The 18142-nt window shown below is 42.5% G+C and overlaps 2 protein-coding genes across 2 annotated transcripts in view; both read right to left on the bottom strand.

The window, feature by feature from the left end:
* The window catches only part of RELB (RELB proto-oncogene, NF-kB subunit), a 57056-nt gene extending 54753 nt beyond the window's left edge, over positions 1 to 2303 (bottom strand). Inside the window, exons 1-2 of the mRNA XM_018561496.1 lie at positions 2267 to 2303; positions 1602 to 1708 (exon numbers count right to left, since the gene is read on the bottom strand). Of these exons, the coding sequence (XP_018416998.1) occupies positions 1602 to 1708; positions 2267 to 2303 (144 nt within the window). The remainder of the gene's footprint in view (positions 1 to 1601; positions 1709 to 2266) is intronic.
* A 6454-nt stretch (positions 2304 to 8757) lies between these two features.
* CLPTM1 (CLPTM1, transmembrane protein) overlaps positions 8758 to 18142 on the bottom strand; it is a 29485-nt gene continuing 20100 nt past the window's right edge. Inside the window, exons 9-14 of the mRNA XM_018561524.1 lie at positions 17438 to 17531; positions 17155 to 17345; positions 13993 to 14088; positions 11524 to 11659; positions 10050 to 10217; positions 8758 to 9347 (exon numbers count right to left, since the gene is read on the bottom strand). Coding sequence (XP_018417026.1) covers positions 9160 to 9347; positions 10050 to 10217; positions 11524 to 11659; positions 13993 to 14088; positions 17155 to 17345; positions 17438 to 17531 — 873 coding nt within the window. The 3' untranslated portion in view covers positions 8758 to 9159. The remainder of the gene's footprint in view (positions 9348 to 10049; positions 10218 to 11523; positions 11660 to 13992; positions 14089 to 17154; positions 17346 to 17437; positions 17532 to 18142) is intronic.

The following is an 18142-nucleotide window of genomic DNA, read 5'->3' as shown; positions in this document are numbered from 1 at the left end:
ACAGGATCGAGAGGTGAGCGAACCCGGTACGTGTTCTCTCACCTCCCGATCTACTGAGCCGACCTGTGACAGTCTCATTGTCATAGGTCGGCTAGAACTATGAGGTGAGTGAAAAGCACTCACCTCATAGTTCTCCTTTAACAAAAATGTATCTTTGGCTGTAGATCCTCAAACCATCTCTGAATTGGTGCCGACACTGTCCCTACTTTTGGAGGGCGGCTTTTTTTGTTCCCCATGGTCCCTGTGTGTTGTAAAGTAGCCACTGCTCCAAGCCCACTCCTGCGATGGACTACAATGTCATGTTTAGTTTACTAATTTGTATTGAGATTGTAGTCCATCACAGGAGTAAGCTTGGAGCGGTGGCTACTTTAAACACACACAGGGACATTACTGTCCTTTTTCAGACTTACCTTGTGGGTCTCCTCGTCTCCCAGCTGAACATCTGAACTGCGCATGCGCCCCTTCGACACTCTTCAGATGTTTGGACGGGTGCACGCGGAGAAGACACAGGTAAGTTTAAACCTGTTTCCAAAAAAAAAAAGTTTTTGCATACATCTACTGCTTGCTAGCAGTAGATATATCCAAAGAAACGTGAGGCTTTAATAATGAATGCATTTTTAAGATTTAACGCATGAGTTTCTAGATAGGCAGAGCCAGCTGTCACTCACGCAGCTGGGCGGATCCTGTCATCTAAGTCAGGATCTGCTGCGGCATCTCAGCATACCGCGAGCTGTAGCTCGCGCTATACTGAGCTTAGGGTAACGGGAGGACGCTAGTTTGTGTCCTCCCGTTACCCTAAGGAGAACTATGGGGAAAAGCACTGACCCCATAGTTCTCCTTTAATATGCATAGCTGAATCGGAGCATGTATGCAATTAGTTGTTTTAAACATGACGAAAAAAAAAAAAAAAAAGTCTTCTGATCAGGAGGTTCAAAAACATACAACCACACACAAAAACAAATCTACTTCAACAGAGCTGCCTTGTCTGCATAGATTAAAAAAACTGCGTTGTGGGAGTAACACATCCTTATGGTATACAGGAAGCCTGAGGGATCTTTAGGCTTGTTAAAACCACAACTCCTCCCCGGGCTTTTCACATAGAACATATTCCTCAGTATGCACAGTAACAGGGGGTTACGACTAGGGATGCACCAATACCATTTTTTTCCCAGACCGAGTACAAGTAACGATACTTCTCCCTCAAGTACTCGCCGGTACCAATTATCGATATTTTTTTTTTTTTGCGTCATGTGACACTTTTTCTAAAACAATGCAGACTAATGATTTTAGGACAGTGATGGCGCACCAGGGCCCAATCACAGCTGCAACCCTGGGAGTTCTGCCACTGACTCCAAGCTGTAGAGAAACTACAAATCCCAGCAACACATTATACAGCAATGCAGAATAGCACCAACTATAGAGGACTACAAATCCCAGCAATACATTATATAGCAATGCAGAAAGGCACCGGCTGTAAAGGACTACAAATACTAGCCAATCCCATGTAACCCACAATGCACATTTATCTTCGTTTTTAAACCGGGAAGGGCTGTTAATTGCTTGTTTTTCTCTAGGGGCCGGAATAAAGAAGATATTCTCACCTGATTCTCGAACCTGCAGCAGTGAGTGCTCTGTGTCCTCATGTCTAATGCAAGCGAATGGACAGTATTAGACGTGATGGCGTCTGCGGGGCTTAGACCGCCAGAGTCTGGGGGAGAAAAAGAGGAAGCGGGGACTGTTTTAGCAGCCAGGAGGGATCAAGGATTGGGTGAGGATATTTCTTTTACTCGGGTCTCTAGAGAAAAACAAGCAGTTAACAATAAGTAAAAAATGATGCTTTAACCAACCATACATTAACACCACGGGTAAAGGAATTCTTGTATGCTGGGATGTTCAAAAGCACTCCAACTGAGGGGTGAGCAAACCAGCAGACAACACTAACGGGCCCACAACAAAAGAGCTCCCAGAGTCACTTGAAGAAACGGACGGCTGATGAGGCCAGAACAGCCACCTGTGAACAGAAGACCAGGTAATGTCTTTCCAATCTGAGAAACCAATGCCTGATGCTGAAAAGCCCATGATCTGGTGGAGTGTGCTTTGATGGGGGAAGAGTGGTACCCTGTCCTTAGGATTATAGACTTCAATGATGAGCTGCCAAACCCAAATAAGAGATAGGGGACAGCCTATGGGGGGGATCCTCAGAAATGACAGAGACTGTCTAAAAGAAAATTGTAACCATAATAAAGACTCGAACAGCGTGAACGACCTCCAGAAAGTGGAGGGAAGCCTCCTTGAGAGGTCATGGAGCAGGACAGATAGATAGAAGTTATGTCCTGGTTAACGGAAAAGGAAGAAACCAGTTTGGGACGAAGAGACCTTAAGTTTTAAAACAAGATTGTCTCTAGGTAGCACAAAAATGGTTCCTTGCAGGTTAAAGTGGACCGTTACCCATATCTTTAAAATAACAAAACGCACCTTTAGAAATGTTGAGTGATGACACTCTACAACACATACTGCTAGATAATTGTCGGCTTTGTATTCTTTATTTCAAATTTATTCCCCAGTCTTCTGACAGTGGCCATGTTTACTAAGGGCAGATTACTAGATCTCTTTACTTCCTGAAAATCTGGCACATGTGACCCTGCACATCATCTCAGGGGAGGAAAATGCCTTTCCAGGTGAGATTTCCCAGCACTACTCTGCTGATGACAAGGCAATCCCAGTGTGCATTGCTTAGGCAAACTGAAGTCATTTTGCCCTTTCAAAGCAGGAAGTGAATGCTCTGCAAGTGTAAGCATTTCATAGTCACAGCATATTACACCTGACATGTCTGTGTTTTATGTTTTTATCATCATGCATAGAGAGATGCATTGGTAGAATTTGGTTTTTGAGTGTAAAAGGTCCGCTTTAAGGCTGGCAGTTTCGAAACTTGCCTCGCAAAGGTGATGTCCACAAGGAAGGCAACCTTATGAGTTAGACAGTCAGGCAAAAAGGATGGAATTTAAGTGAGATGGTTTGCTTCTCTTACGGAAGACGTCTGTTCTCCTAGGACATATCAAAAGACTGACGTGTGGGAGAAGTTATACTATAGTTTAGTTCGCAGGCATCCAATCTGAAAGCAGTGTCATAACACACTACCAGAATGACTACACCCCATGTCCCTTAATGTAGGATTAAGAAAAGTACACCTGCAGTCTTTTCTGCCCAAACATGCCCAGTAGAACCCCATTCACTTTTTACAGGGTAGGAAGACCTGCCATCTTCCTGCCATATAGAGGTGGTGGTCTACTGAGCATGCACAGGCAGCAGTAAGTAGAGTAAAGCCTACTGAATGTAAACATTGTGGCAGAACCCCCAGAGGACCAGATATTCTGGGTCTCACAATCAATGCTCATTTTGCCACTGTTTTAGGGTATGGACACTTTTTTTTTTATTATAGCACTCATTATTTTCAATGCATTTTTTTGCCCCTAGAAATCAAATATAATCCCATTACATATAGGAGAATCAAAGAAAGAATATTTGTAATGGTAACCATGATAATGTTCTCAGACACATTGATAAATTAAGCCCCTAATGGAATAAAAAGGATAAAGGTTGCACGATTTCACTTTGCTATAGGCTTTATAAAAAGGAAATGCATAAAGAAAATCTTCTGGATGGAAAGATTTAATCCAAAAGGGAGTCTGTCAGGAGATCAGTATATGGCAGTGTCGACTGCTTTTTAACACTGCTTGCTCCAGGGCCGCCATCTATAGTCCTTGCTTCAAATAATTAATGGAACAATTAGGTTCTGGGAGACACAATCGGCCGCACATAATACGTGCATGCTGTTTTGGGGCAGCGCCTCACAAAGAGGTAAAGAAAAAAAAAAAAGAACGAACGTAGAATGACAGCCTCCAGGGCATACACAATAAAAACAGTGTGGAGAATTTATCAAAACTGGAGCAGACAAAATCTGGAGCAGCTGTGCATGGCAACCATTCAGCTTCTTTCTTCAGTTTGTTCAGATAAGTTTTGAAAATTAAAGAAGCTGATTGGTTGTCATGCACAGCTGCTCCAGTCTTGATAAATTTCCTTCAGTATCTTGCTAGTTGCCCCCACTGGCTCTCAAAGCACCTGAACAAAGCCTGCATCCAATCAGATTGTTCAGGTACTTTGAGAGCCAGCGGGTCCGACTAGCAAGATACTGAAGTTTGGCCGAGTGGGAGATTCCTCCATCCACACAGTTTAGTGTAGATGGAGGAATCTGTTGCACTTTTTCCATCTGGCCACAGAAAATCTGCAGATAATCTATAGGTGTATGGCCAGCTTTAGTCAGGGGTGGGCAACAACTGCCCGAGTTGAGCACCCCTGGGCTAAGTATTACTCAATTCATTTAGGATGGCAAGGGGAAGTTTGAGACCCTCTGTCAGATCTCAGTTGCGGTCTGCTCCCCCTTCTTTGACATTTGTCACTGGATGAAAAGGTGAAGGGAAAAAACATCACAAACTCTGGATGTTGCCATCAATGCACAAGGTGCAGAAATCTCTCCCGTGAAGACAAAGATCACAATAAAGACTCGACAGAGCTTCTCACCCTTCATCTGTCCAAAAAATAGTTCCATTATGGAAAGACAACAAATGACATTGTAACCTGCATGACCACAGTGAATAAAAATTCCCAACAATGAACATATCTCCACCCAACTCACTCAGGTTTATTTTTGCTTTTTGTTGTTTCACAATTTCTTAATCTGAATATTACTTACAAACTAAACATTTGTTTAAAACTGCGCTAATAGTCTTTGATGATTTAAAAGACTGCTGGATTTTTTTCTTCATTCAAACAAAAAAAAAAAGGACACCAGCAAACAAGACAAACCAGTCACCCTCCTGATGTGGCTCTTGTAGTAACACAATCGGGCTTGTATGCGTCAGTGCAAAAAGTAATGGCGTCCAGTAACCCACAGCAACCAATCAGCGATCACCTTTCATGTGAAATCAACTGCGAGCAACCATTAATATCAACCAGTGCACTGCTAATACTACAAAGGAAACACTGTCAATGCACACTAGAGGCAGAAAATCCACTCAACTTACACTGATCTGAGTGTCAGATCTCCCATGACCCCATCAGATCAAAAGGGGTGTTCATGGTGGCACTGGACAGGGCGGCAGCCTCCTACAAGCTCTGTGCAGTCAGCCTCCCTCTTGAGAACTGTAAATTATAATTTTGACTCAAGGGGGGGAATGCTTCAGGCTGGGAATATTTCTTCTGCAGATGCTTCAGGGTGGATATATTTGTTTTAAATGCAGTGGCTTGCAAGATGGGTATAAAGCAGTTCTGGGGTGTGCATAATTACATAGGGTTTGCATATTAAAAGGAGAGTGAATTACACTCATCTTCATAATTAGAGCTGACGTGTGACCGCTTCATTGTCACACCTCGGTTCTAATTATGGGGATGAGTGTAATTCACTGTCCCCATAATTTGCCTTTAACTGAGTGATCACATACTGCCGATCGCTCAGTTCCCGATCATCTCCCTGCAGAGCGGTGGCTGTCAGTCACCGCTCCCTGCAGGGATTACCCCCTCCCCTCTCCGTTCTTTCAGTGCTGACTGGAGGGATAGAAAGCGGAGGGGGCGGACATATCTGGCTCTAAAGATGTCAATCAAGCAGCGGGGTGGATCCTGACAATATTGTCAGGATCTTTCTGGGCTGCAGCACATAGCGGGCAATAGCCTGCTATATGCTGAGTTTTGGGTCACAGGAGGACATAGTAAATGTCGTCCTGTGAGCCTAGAGAGAACTATGGCCAAAAAAGGTTGAGCCATCGTTCTCTTTTAAGATATGGGCCTCTCCTAGGTTCAACGTGAATGACAGCAGTATTTAAGAATTGCCATTCTGAATAATCTTAGGCTTTAGAATAGGAAATTTCAGAAACCAATTCATGATCATACAATGTTGTAAAATAGGGTGACCTGGTGTACACAAGTAATGCTAGGATAAGAAACAAAAAGGCACTGGGTTAACAGGCTGCATCCCCTCTATATTTTTAAAAGGCAAAAGTTAACTTTTGAATGGAGTGTACCTTTAACCTGTCCAATATAAGTTGCTCATTTTTCATTTACCTTGGCTGCCAAGGGATACTGGATACCGCTGCCCTTTACACCAGCAAATAAGCCCAATTGAGGATTATTCACCCACACTGTTCACACACAATAAGAATGAGATTCTGCTTGGTCACTATATTCTTTGAAGAAATTACACCTTTCTGCCATGTTGGTAAACAACCCTCATTGCGCCATGTCCAACATATATATTTTACCTCAGTACAAAAATAAAAATAAAAAAAAAATAAAAACAAACATACACAGTGCATTTTACAACGGGAAAGGTGTGTTGCCTTCCAAGATTTTTCAAGATGGCTGATGTAACATCAGCCATGAAAACGAACGCACAAGCTCTGGTCAGCGTGACTCAGTCTGGTCCATTGACTGTTGTCTCTATTGAGTTACACGTATGAATGAAACACAGCCAAGCCTCAAAAAGCAGGAAATTGGGATTATAGAGGACCCGTCACATTTAAAATCATCAATCGGTTTGATGCAAGATATGACATTGTTTACATTAGATACCCCAAAGAAATATTCTAATTTGAGAAATATTACTTTCCATGTCAAGTTTGTCCCATATTTGGGGCCTATGGGTTTACATATTATTAAATCCTTCCTATGACATTCTTCTTACCTTTTGTTAGTGCAGTGAATACATTAAGGAATATCAGGCAGGGAAGGAGTGGAAGGTATGAGCAGGATGGTAATTTAGGCTCATTCATGAGTCAGGGTAATACAAAGAAAATAAAAAATTATACCTTACATCATACATTTTTTTTTTTAAGAAGGCAAAAGGTGTGCTTCTAATGTCTGATGACCCGTACAGTCGTGTGAAAAAGAAAATACACCCCCTTTGGTACATTTACCAAAATGTTTTTACGTATCAGGACATAATAAAAACGATCTGGTCTTAAAATTAGGCAAGCACAACCTCAGATGAAGAACAAGACATGACATTGGATCATCCTTTCTTTTACAAAGCAAAAATGGAGAAGCCATGTGTGAAAAGCGAAGTATACCCTTAGGCCTGGTTCACACCTAGGCGTTTTGTTTGTCCATTGCCATGTTTCATAAGCTGCCAGTCAAAACGTGCATCTTCATGTACACGCATCTTAATGTGCACAACGCACAAATAACCGCACGCTGAACACGCGCGCAAAAACGGTGCCACCTAGGTGTGAACCTGGCCTTTCTGCTTCCATACGAGTTAAGAGTAGCAGTTGCTGCTAATCAAATGTGACCACCTCAATAAAAGCCAAAGTTATAGTAATGTGCTGCTCTGGAGCATTCAGGCGTGTATGAACACAAGGCCAAGGAGGAAAGTCATCACCAATCGTTGCTGCCCATCAATTTGGGAAGGGTTATAAAGCCATTTCCAAACAACTTAAAGTCCATCATTCTAGTGAGAAAGATTATTCACAAGTGGAAAACTTTTAGGACAGTTGCCAATCTTTCCAGGAGTAGACATCCCAGCAAATTCACCCCAATGTCAGACTGAGCAATGCTCATGGAAATTGCAAACAAAAAACAAAAGTTACATCTCAGACTCTACAGGCCTTAGTTAGCATGTTCAATTTCTTGACAGTACAATTAGAAAAAGACTGAACCAGTATGGTTTCTTTGGAAGGGTTGCCAGGAAAAAAAACCTCTTCTCTCTAAAAAAGAACATGGCAACAAAGCTTAAGTTTGCAAAGTTGCATCTGAACCACAAGACTTCTGGAATAATGTCCTTTGGACAGACAAGACCAAAGTGGGGATGTTTGGCCATAATGCACAGCGCCACATTTGGTGAAAACCAGAACACAGGATTTCAGCACAAATACCTCATACCAACTGTCAAGCACGGTGGTGGTGGTGGGCTGATGATTTGGGGCTTGTTTTCCAGCCACAGCACCTGGGCACCTTGCAGTCATTGAATCAGCCATGGACTCATCTGTATACCAAAGTATTCTAGAGTCAATTGGAAGGCCACCTGTCCGACAGCTAAAGCTTGGCCGATATTGGCTCATGCAACAGGACAATGATCCCAAGAAAAGAATCAATGTGCTGTAATGGCCCAGTCAATGTCCAGACCTCAACCCGACTGAAATGCTGTGGCGGGACCTTAAGAGAGCTGTGCCTAAAAAAAAAAAAAAAAGCCTGCAAACCTTAATGAACTGAAGCAACGTTGTAAAGAAGAGTGGGCCACAATTTCTCCACAACGATGTGAGAGACTGATAAAGTCAGACAGAAAACGATTCCTTCAAGTTATTGCTGCCAAAAGGTGGTTCTACAAGCTACTGAACATAAGGTGTACTTAGTTTTTCACACACGGCTTCTCCATTTTGGCTTTAGGTTTGTAAAATAGATAATGACACCGTGTAAAATGTCATGTGTTGTTGCTCATCTGAGGTTGTATTTACCTAATGTTAGGACCAGATTATTTTTATTATGTCCAGATACTTAAACCCCATAGAACTTAAAGAGGGTGTACTTTCTTTTCCTCACAACAGTATATTTACGAAAGCGTTGTCAATATTAGGAGACAGAACCTGGACCATGTTCAGGACCCTGGCTGTGTTAATAAGTTATTACCCCAAGACATGGGAAGTAGACAGCAAGTGGAGGGATCCCTTGGTGCAACGCAAACTCCCAAAGTGCTGCACAGACTGCAGAAAATGAAAGGGCGGCCATATTTATTAAACTCAATTTGCGTATTGATCCCTTGGAGGAGTCATGACCGAGAGGCAGGAATAGAGACACGTCACAACGAAATTGTATAAGAGAGAAGAGACAGCAGTGCAAGGAGAAGAAGCAGAGGGAGTGGGGACCGAGAGAGAGCGAAAAGGGAAAGAGAGAGGTGGGAAACAGGCGGAAAGATAGAGAGGATGACTGAAAGCAAGAGGGCGGGCAGAGAAAGACAAACTTCACCAGTCCCATATACATATTGACGGGGAAACACCGTCTCAACAAAGAGGGTTGGGGACAGGAGGGGTTTATATATAAAACAGCAGCCGATTTACTCCCCCCACAGGGGGATGAACAGTTCGTGTAAGGATGGGGGGTTATGGGAGAATTCAATCAGTCTTTCTTTTTGTCTTCTGCTGGTTTAGGTTCAGATGTGTCTTCAATGGAGGGGGGAAGGGTTGCTGGCCCATCCTGGGCTGGTAGAGGAGCAGGTGTCTCGCCACTGGTCCCAAACTCATTCAATCGTGTGGGATCCACTCTATAAATCCAGCGTTGGTACAAATAGATGAAGAAAACCACGTCTGCAGAGAAAAGAATTAAAAGCAAATCAAAAGCAGCCAAGAATATTCAATAGAAATCCATTTTCTAATTGGGATTCCCCACCTCCCATAAACTCACTATATACAAATGACAGAACCCTTATCTTGGGTTTTTTTTTTTAGTTCTCGGTACACTGAACTTTCTACACATCTGTCGTTAGGGTCCCTCTGGAAAGTGACTCCGAAGGGACTCTAACCCCCCAGTTTGGGATCGTGCTGCCGGCTTCAAACAAGTACTTGGGAATACAGAAGCACACAAAGTGCACAGTGTATTCACTCTATATTCAAAAAGGTTTATTGTTAAAACAAAAAGTTATATGTGAAACTAAAAAGGGGGATGGCGGAGCATAAATCAATAAAATTCATGCACGTATACAAAAATACCAAACTAATCAAGGATAGTAAGGATCATGAGACAACATTGGTGGGGATTTCAAAAGTAAACAACCAAAAGACACAAATAGAGATAAGAGTTACAATTTGCAAAGACTAACATTTTAGACACATCTCAAAAGGGTTTCTGCAGAATATACTGACAAACACAATGTTGCTTGCTCAGACATTACCTATGTATAACCCAGAAACAGGCAAATGAAATGAATCACTCTTTCATCTGCTACATATAAGAACAAAGGACTAAAGATTTTTGTACAAGCCTGTAATTGTTTTTCGTAAGGATCTTACCATCTCTCAGACACCCGATCCTGTACATCATAGGCATCTTGATGACGAAAGCAAAGAGATCATCGATGAAGGTGTTCAGAGCTTTGTATGTTAACATCCTCCATGGGAGGTGGGCTACTGACTTCATCTTGTAGTTAATGAACAACTGTGGAGTCATTGTGATAAACCCTGTAACATAGATAAAATGAAGTCATGCTTGTGATGAGACTTAATATAAAAATATATTAAAAAAAAAGAAGAAAGTTTTATTTCAATATGATGAGCCATTTGAAGAGGCCTTTTACTTAAGAGGTACCTTTACATCCTCTTCTATGACCACCTGACATTTGTAGGCAAATTAGCTATAATTTCACGCTGAAGTTGCTAGAGGGACAGACCATTATAAATAGGGAAGCAGGTTGTTTACCACGACAGTGGAAGTGATTTTTTTTCTGAAGATATGGGTAAACAACGCGATTTAACAGCTTTTGAACGTGGGAGGATTGTTGGCGCTCTGAGCCATGGAGCGAGTATCAGCAAAACAGCAGAATTTGTTACATTTTAAAGAGCAGCTGTTAAAGTCTTTAAAGACCGTCAGCGACTAGTCAATGTTAGGGCAGAACGGAGAGTGGCAAGACTGGTACAAAACAACAGAAGGGCAACAGTGCAGTGTCAGATTCCTCGCATCACCTTTCAACATCTCGTGTAGTCACGAGGCGGCCCAACAAAGTCATCTCGTGGCTCAAAGAAGTACTGATGGGGTGGTCATAATCTGGCCACATTATATATACACACACACACACATACACACACACACACACACACACACACAGTGTCTGTGCTATAAATAAGTAACTCCTCTGGACGTCCAGACCTAGAGATATGTTGCATCCTATTGCACATTATGCTTTTGGCCTAAATTACACTTTTGTGCTGGGGTAAATTTAAAAGGAAGGTATTGAGATCATAATTTTGTGTATGATCACTTAAAATCTGATAGCATTGAAGGAAAAATTAAACCCTGGTGTAGAAATGTCAGAGGTAAGAATCTTTATACTGAACATGGAAGCAACAAATCATAGCTAAGCAAAATAAATGCCTAACTCCTGGTTCCCCCATCTCCCCATGTGATGAAGATACAACTCTCTGCAACTTTCTCCAGGGAGTCCAGGGCAGCTTGATGATGTTCCCCCAGGAGGTATGTCCTTGACACCCTGAGCTCACAGGATGCGCTGAATGATCCTAGGAGTAGGTCAGCCCAGAAGAAGACTGGATTGGAAGACTGGATTGCAGAGTGGCAGGTCTGTAGGCAACAGTGCCAGACAGATCAGCATTGCAGCGAGCATGTTTATATTTTTAGTAGTGCAAGAGATATTTTTATTTTGTTATTTAAGCTGTACTAAGGCATTAAGTGTGTTGCCAGCTAAAAACATAATTTAAAAAAATACATCAATGTGTGCATGCAATTGACAAATTGTGTGGTTTTTCAGCATACCAAATGTGAGGAGGAAGCCATACAGCATGCCAAGTACCCAGGAATACCATCCCTTGTGCTCTATGTACAACAGACTGTATACTGCATAGCATCCCAGGAGTGGGAAGAGAATCCAAGACAGGTACCGGAACGCCATCTGGACACACAAAAAGAAATAACGTGACATTTAGGGTAAAAGAAAATCCATTGTGTCATTAGGTCTGAGACTGCTGTTAAAGTAGGCAGAGACTATAAACTGCATTGGTGCGTCACTAGCGCAATTTCATTTATACACAACACCAAGTGAGCACTCCAGCCAACGAAACTTCATTTGCAATGCAGCTCTCAACAACCTTTACTCCATTCATATGCAATCATGACCCCAAATCAAAGAAAACTCCAGAAACAGAATGGCATAATGGAATTGGCAGTGAAGGAGGCCAAAATAACATTAAAATAATGTATATAGCTAAATAAAAACATAAGCATGGAAGTATTTACGTTGTATTCTATAGAATAAAAAAGAAGTCCTACTTAAAGCAGAAAAACCAGATACAGTGGATGCTGGGAAAGCCATATTAGCAGAATATTTCTGTCAGCTGTCCATATAGTTCAGGGGCAGGCAACTTTGGCATTCTAGCTGTGGTGAAACTACAAATCATGTCATGCCTGTGAGTCTTGCAATGCCTTATGGGACTTGTAGTGCCACAACAGTTGGAATGCCTAGGCTGCCCACCACTGATACAGGTATTTGTTCTGGAAACTGTCAAATGTCAGATCTTTCATTATACTAAAAAGAAGCGGCCCTCCACTCTATATAAAAACTAGCTGGTCATGTTTAGAAAAGAATATTTTAATGCCCACTCTCATTACATTCAGGGCCTGATTTACTCTCTATGCCGCCCCAAGGACAGGTTCTGCGATGCACCACCCCACCTCCCCCTTCCCATCAATGGAGAATGGCAACCAGATGGGAGGGCGGCGGGGTTAGTGTCAAATTTTTTTACTGTTTATTTTTTTTAACTTTATCACTTATTTTTTTATTTAATTATTTCTTTTTCTCACTGTCTACACGGAGGGGCAGGGTTACTTATAACCCTGCCGCTCTGCTCACTGCAGTCAGAGACTCGGGACTCGGCGGTGGAGGACGGAATCAGAGGAGAGAGGTAAGTGCAGGGGGGAGGGGGAGAAGGCTGCACACTGATTACATGTGAAATCGAATTTCACATATAAACGAAAAATCGGCTGCCTCACTCTACATTTAGCCCTGCTTGTACAAAGCAGGACTGAATGTAGAGAGGGCAACTTCCCCACAAGGACACCGCTGCCGCCCCTCTGCGCCATGCCGCCCCGAGGCCAGGCCTCGGTGGCCTTGTGGGGAATCCGGGCCTGATTACATTCACTTAGCTATGGAGGGAACACCTTATGGCACAAGCTCCACCAACCTATGCACTTCTCACTATTTAATGAGAGCAAGCAGGGCACAGCAAGGTATGTGGGTAGGAAGAAAAAAAGGCCTACGCAGCAAAAAAAAAGTTACCCAAGATGAGGCACGGAGCATTTATTTTGTGGAGTCTTCTCTAAAGCAACATATTCACTTTTACATAATAAAAAGGACAGGTCCAATTTAAAGGGATGTTGTTTAACTTAATTCATGTAAATTAAGTTAAACAAGACGCATAAAGAAGTAGTTTGTCTCAGCGCTAAGTGCTTCACACCATCTCCTGCCAAATTCTCAACTCTTAATGACTCAGGGGCTGCACCTCACAGGGATCCGGGATTCCCTTCAGCACATACAAAAGACAGAGTGTCGCTTCCATGTGTAGACATGGAGGCAGCGCTTTGTCTTTTGTATCTTTGCATAAACAAGACGCATGGTAAATGGTAAAAACGCTACAAAGCCTAGCATATAGCTTTTATTATTCAGCTCCCTGTGACCAAGCCTCCCTCTTGAATATACATTTTCCTGTATGTTGGCGGGCAGGCAGCTCAAGCTAAGCAAAGACATTTCTGCCTACAACCCTGAGAGTTGACACCAAGATGATGTTATCTTACATACCAGCAATAAAATCAGGCTTTTACAGCTTAAAGCTGGCCATCCACTACGGGAATTTCATCAAGAAACGCCCGAAATTTGCACAGTAGGTGCCGCTGTCAGCACCCTTTTGGCCGACATTCCTCAATCAGCTGATCGAAGGAGCCGATCAGAAAAAACTTTTGAACGAAAAGAGCTGGCAGCCAATGAGCTTCCAGCTCTGTTCGGGTATTCTCACAGCGACCGGTTGCCATAGTCTTGTAAGCGTTGGAGGAATCTGTAATATTTTCTTCATTCAGCCAATGGGTTGAGTGAAGCAAATTTTGCAGTGTATGGCCAGCTTAAGAATGACTCAAGCTGATTGAGGGTCTGCTCGAATATTGTTATTCCCAATAGTTATTGGAGAGCTCTTCAGTACAAGTACAGACCAGCAATTAAAGGATAAACACACTTACGTCATCATAGATCTTTGTGGAGGATGCTATATATGTGGACTTGTCCTTCAGTACCAATCTGGGGAAGATTCCAGCCACTTTATGCTCTCTATCAAGCTGCAAGAAACAAAGTGAGATACACATTCAAAGCAAAGAAAACTAAAGTTAAGATATTTTATTATTAAAACTTTATTTACAACAAATTTCTCAGAGGATTCTATTTTTTGTTATACAAAAAGGTCAGTTGTTCAGCAGCTTTCACCTTCTAATTCAATAGAGGTCAAGGTGTCCTTATACAGAATGTACATAAAGACTTGAATTCAACACTCATTTTGAGCAGTCACTGTTATGAAAGTTATAAACAGGCTTTGTGCTGCTCTGAGTTGTCGCCATACTTCCAGACATTTAGGGATTGTTCACACGATGTCCGGACCAGATCTGCAAACGCGGTGCAGTGCATTTTTTAAGCATTCCTTTGCTTTTGCTTTTTTAAGCTTAAAAATGGGCTTTCAGGTGCATCCAGTGTGTTAGTGTGCGTTTTTGATGTGTTTACATGTTTTGGTGCGTTCCAGAACAGAAAAAAAAAAAGTGCATGCAGCATTTTATTTTCCCCACACCAGAATGGACTGCACTGGTGTGAACAGAGCCCAGAAATACCATGTGGATAAGCAAGGTTAAGAGCTGCTGTACGCCCCTCTCCCAGAACTTTTATATTACAACCCACTGGATAATTAGGAAAATCAGAAACATTTTCATGACTATGGTAACAAATAACGCTACATGTGTGCTCTTAGGGAATCAAATGCTCAATCATGTTGGATACCCATGGTTAACTGCTATGGTTTCCACCAAATATAGGCCAATGCCTGGTCACGTTACTGCCTCTGTCCATTAAGGAGATCTGAATGCACGCACATATATATGTCTTTTAGCCACTGGATTTGGACTGCACATCTCTCCACTGTCTACTTGTGGAAATAGCCAGTTGTACTGTGTGAGCCTGTGAACTTGCTCTGACCGGTCCTGAAAGATGGCTGGAGGAGACCAGCTGCAGTGAATACAAATAAAGGTGACCTGAACTGACGAAGTATAGCTTTTGAAAGGGGTAACCTCACCTGCTAAAAATACTAGCTCCCCTGGCTGATCCAATGCACAGGATTTCTGAATGATAGAGCTGGGCAGTCTGCGCATGCGCAGTAGCAGGCTGAGGGCCGACCACGTGGGCGTTGTACACACAGGAGACGTGGGCAGATCCGGGAGAGGTTGGAGAGCGTTGTCTGCCCAGCTGGCCGAGGGACTGGTAACGGTAATGACGGCTGCTAAGGATCTGTGTGAGGGGAATGAGGTGCCTGCAGGGTGAGGGTCGTGTCACCATATTGTCAGATCTGTTTGGCCGGCCTGGATGGCGATTGGCCGGGAAGCCAGCTTCACGGCCAATCAGCATCGAGCCGGCCAAACAGAATGGAGTCGGCTTCCCGGGCAATCAAGAAGCCGGGCAGTGGGTAATAACACGCCGTCTGTCTTCTTCATTGCCCGTGAAGCCGGCTCTATGCTACTAGAAGTACCGTTATCGGCGAGTACCGAAATATAAATTTCGATACTCGATACCGAAAAAATACGGTATCTGTGCATCGCTAGTAGCCTACATCTCTCTAGTACAGGGGTCCTTGACAGTGTCAGCTTTGTATTCTAGGATTCTCAGTAAAGACATCTAAATCTGGGCACCTAAAGCAATTTCACAAGAGGGAATTGTGACACAGAAAAAAGGTAAAGAGTCATCTTTTTACAAAAGCTTGGCACAGGGTTTATTTCCTTTTAATAACTACTGAATGCCAAAATGTCACTAAGCTTTTAAACAAAAGTTAGAATAAAAAGGGGAAAAAAAAAAAAGGCTGTACCCCATACCGAAGCAGAAACTGGGTTAAAGGACACTGGATTTAACTTTGTTGTCCGTCCTACTATTCGGTTATCGACTACTGGGCACCACCCCAACTGTGTGTAGATATTACTTGCAAAATAGAATGGTTATCTAAAATAAATACAATCCTGATAATCCCCTAAAAAATCTCAAATTCTCATTATCACAAATATAATGAGCATAAGATTGTTAAAGTGTTAATGACGGCTCAAGTTATGTTCAACAACCCTAAAAGAATGTATGTCCTTTTAAAACCACATTAACGCTTTGATATATTCAGGTAAAATTAAGTGCTGGCTGTCAAGAATAAGTAGGAAGAAAGTACAATCTAAAATGGAAAATAGAATCTTTTGCCCCCCAAAAAAATATTTCCTGTGTTTTTTCACCTACACATTAATTCATGCTTTCAGACACTATACCGAATGCATGTGCTGACCTTAGGCCTGCTGGTAGTCAATGACCTAAAATAGGAGGAGCAATATAGCGGATTTGTAATACAAATAGTTACATTTAGAGCTGCTTTATAAAGCAGCAGTATGGACTGATCACAGAAATGTTGCCGCTTTTTAGAAAATATATACATTTGACCATGCCCTCCTACAAAGTGCCTTCCTAAAGAGCGTCCTGCGCAATGCTATCCACAAGCTCACTACAATTTTTCTACGTTTAATGAATTTATTGTAACAAGCACGTGCAGTGGGGAGTATGCACTGTGGTGCCCTGCAGAGAGCAAATATCTTGAGCAGCGTTCAAACAATTAGGCACGATATTTCAACTTGTAAAGAAGAAAACATTTTTAGTGAAGCATTATGAAAAATGAGTTACTCCATGCCGCCAGTATATCTTCATGAGATTCATAGGTTTCACAGTAAATAGGATGTCCCCTGTCTACACAGCCACGGTAAAATAGGACCAGATTGCTACGTTAGAAAGTAATATTTGACAATAAGGTTTCTAAGGGTTAGATCATACCAGCCCGATTCGGTGCCGGAACGCACTGGATCGCATCCCGGCCGGCTCACTGCATTCTGGGGTGGGAGGGGGTGTGGCGGTCCATTGAAGTCAATGCCACCACAGCCATGCCCCCCGGCCGCAGTGCAATCGCCTGCACCGGAACACGTTGCAGATCAATGGGGCCGTAACGCACTGGGGCTGGTGTGAACTAGCCCTAAAGGCATGAGCAACTTGAGGAGATGAAGAATGCACAGACATGTAGGTAAAATGTCCACATCTCTATCTTCATGAGCATTTAGTTTAGCCCTTACCTTGACATCCATGACCTTGGTGATCTTCCAAAAATCAATAAGCAGACCAATACCAACGCTGACCTGCACCACAAAGTTGGTCTCATTGTCCAAGATATAAAGCAGAACAACTAGAGACTGAAAGACACCAAAGATGACAGATCGAACAGACAGACCCTCCAAAGACTGCCGACTGTTCCAGAACTGGATATCTAAAAGGATGATAAACAAAAGACGCGACGGTATAAAACGAGGGTTGTAGATCTGCGTTATATTAATTTCAAAAGCATTCAACAAATCTGACCATTCTTAAACGCCAAAAACTCAAAGATGCTGTGTACAATGGAAACAGTTATGGTGAGAGCGAGGAGGTATGGATTTGTTTCCAGAAGAGCCACCTAGAAAGATAAACAATAGTTTGATTAACAGTGAACAACAGGAAAGTAAAAAAAAAGTTAAAACAGATAAAGAATAATACTGTTACCTAGAAGAACTTTGAAAGCCCAACTGAAGTATTGTATTTTAAACTTTATATGCAGTCGGGCAAAATGTTGTCCTGTTTGGGTAGCACTCTGGAGAGCAGGACTGCTGCTTTCACATAGAGAGCAGTGGTCCAGGACCCCAACAAGTCCGGCACGCACCCTGCATAGTAATCCAACAACCCTGCCCATACGTCAATGGGATTTTAAACTGTCCCATCTACTTGCAAGCCTGCAGGACGGCCTCTCCATTACTGTTAATGGAGAAAAAAAAATTGAGTATGTGTGCAGTAAAAGACAAGGATCACCAGCACTCAGCAATATCTTTCAATATGTCCATTTAATTGGACAGATCATAACAATAACAAATGCCAACGTTTCGGGGCCACACAGGGTCCCTTCCTCAGGGCAAAAAAGATGTGATTGTTATTGTGTCCAATTAAATGGACATATTGAAAGATATTGTTGAGTGCTGGTGATCCTTGTCTTCTACCTTGTAACTGCACGGCGCCATCCGTGGTCATCACTGC

Source organism: Nanorana parkeri, unplaced genomic scaffold, assembly GCF_000935625.1.
Source record: "Nanorana parkeri isolate BGI_ZX_2015 unplaced genomic scaffold, ASM93562v1 scaffold528, whole genome shotgun sequence".
Classification (NCBI taxonomy): domain Eukaryota; kingdom Metazoa; phylum Chordata; class Amphibia; order Anura; family Dicroglossidae; genus Nanorana; species Nanorana parkeri.
Note: the sequence above shows the minus strand (reverse complement) of the source record. Positions and strands in the feature narration are given on the sequence as shown.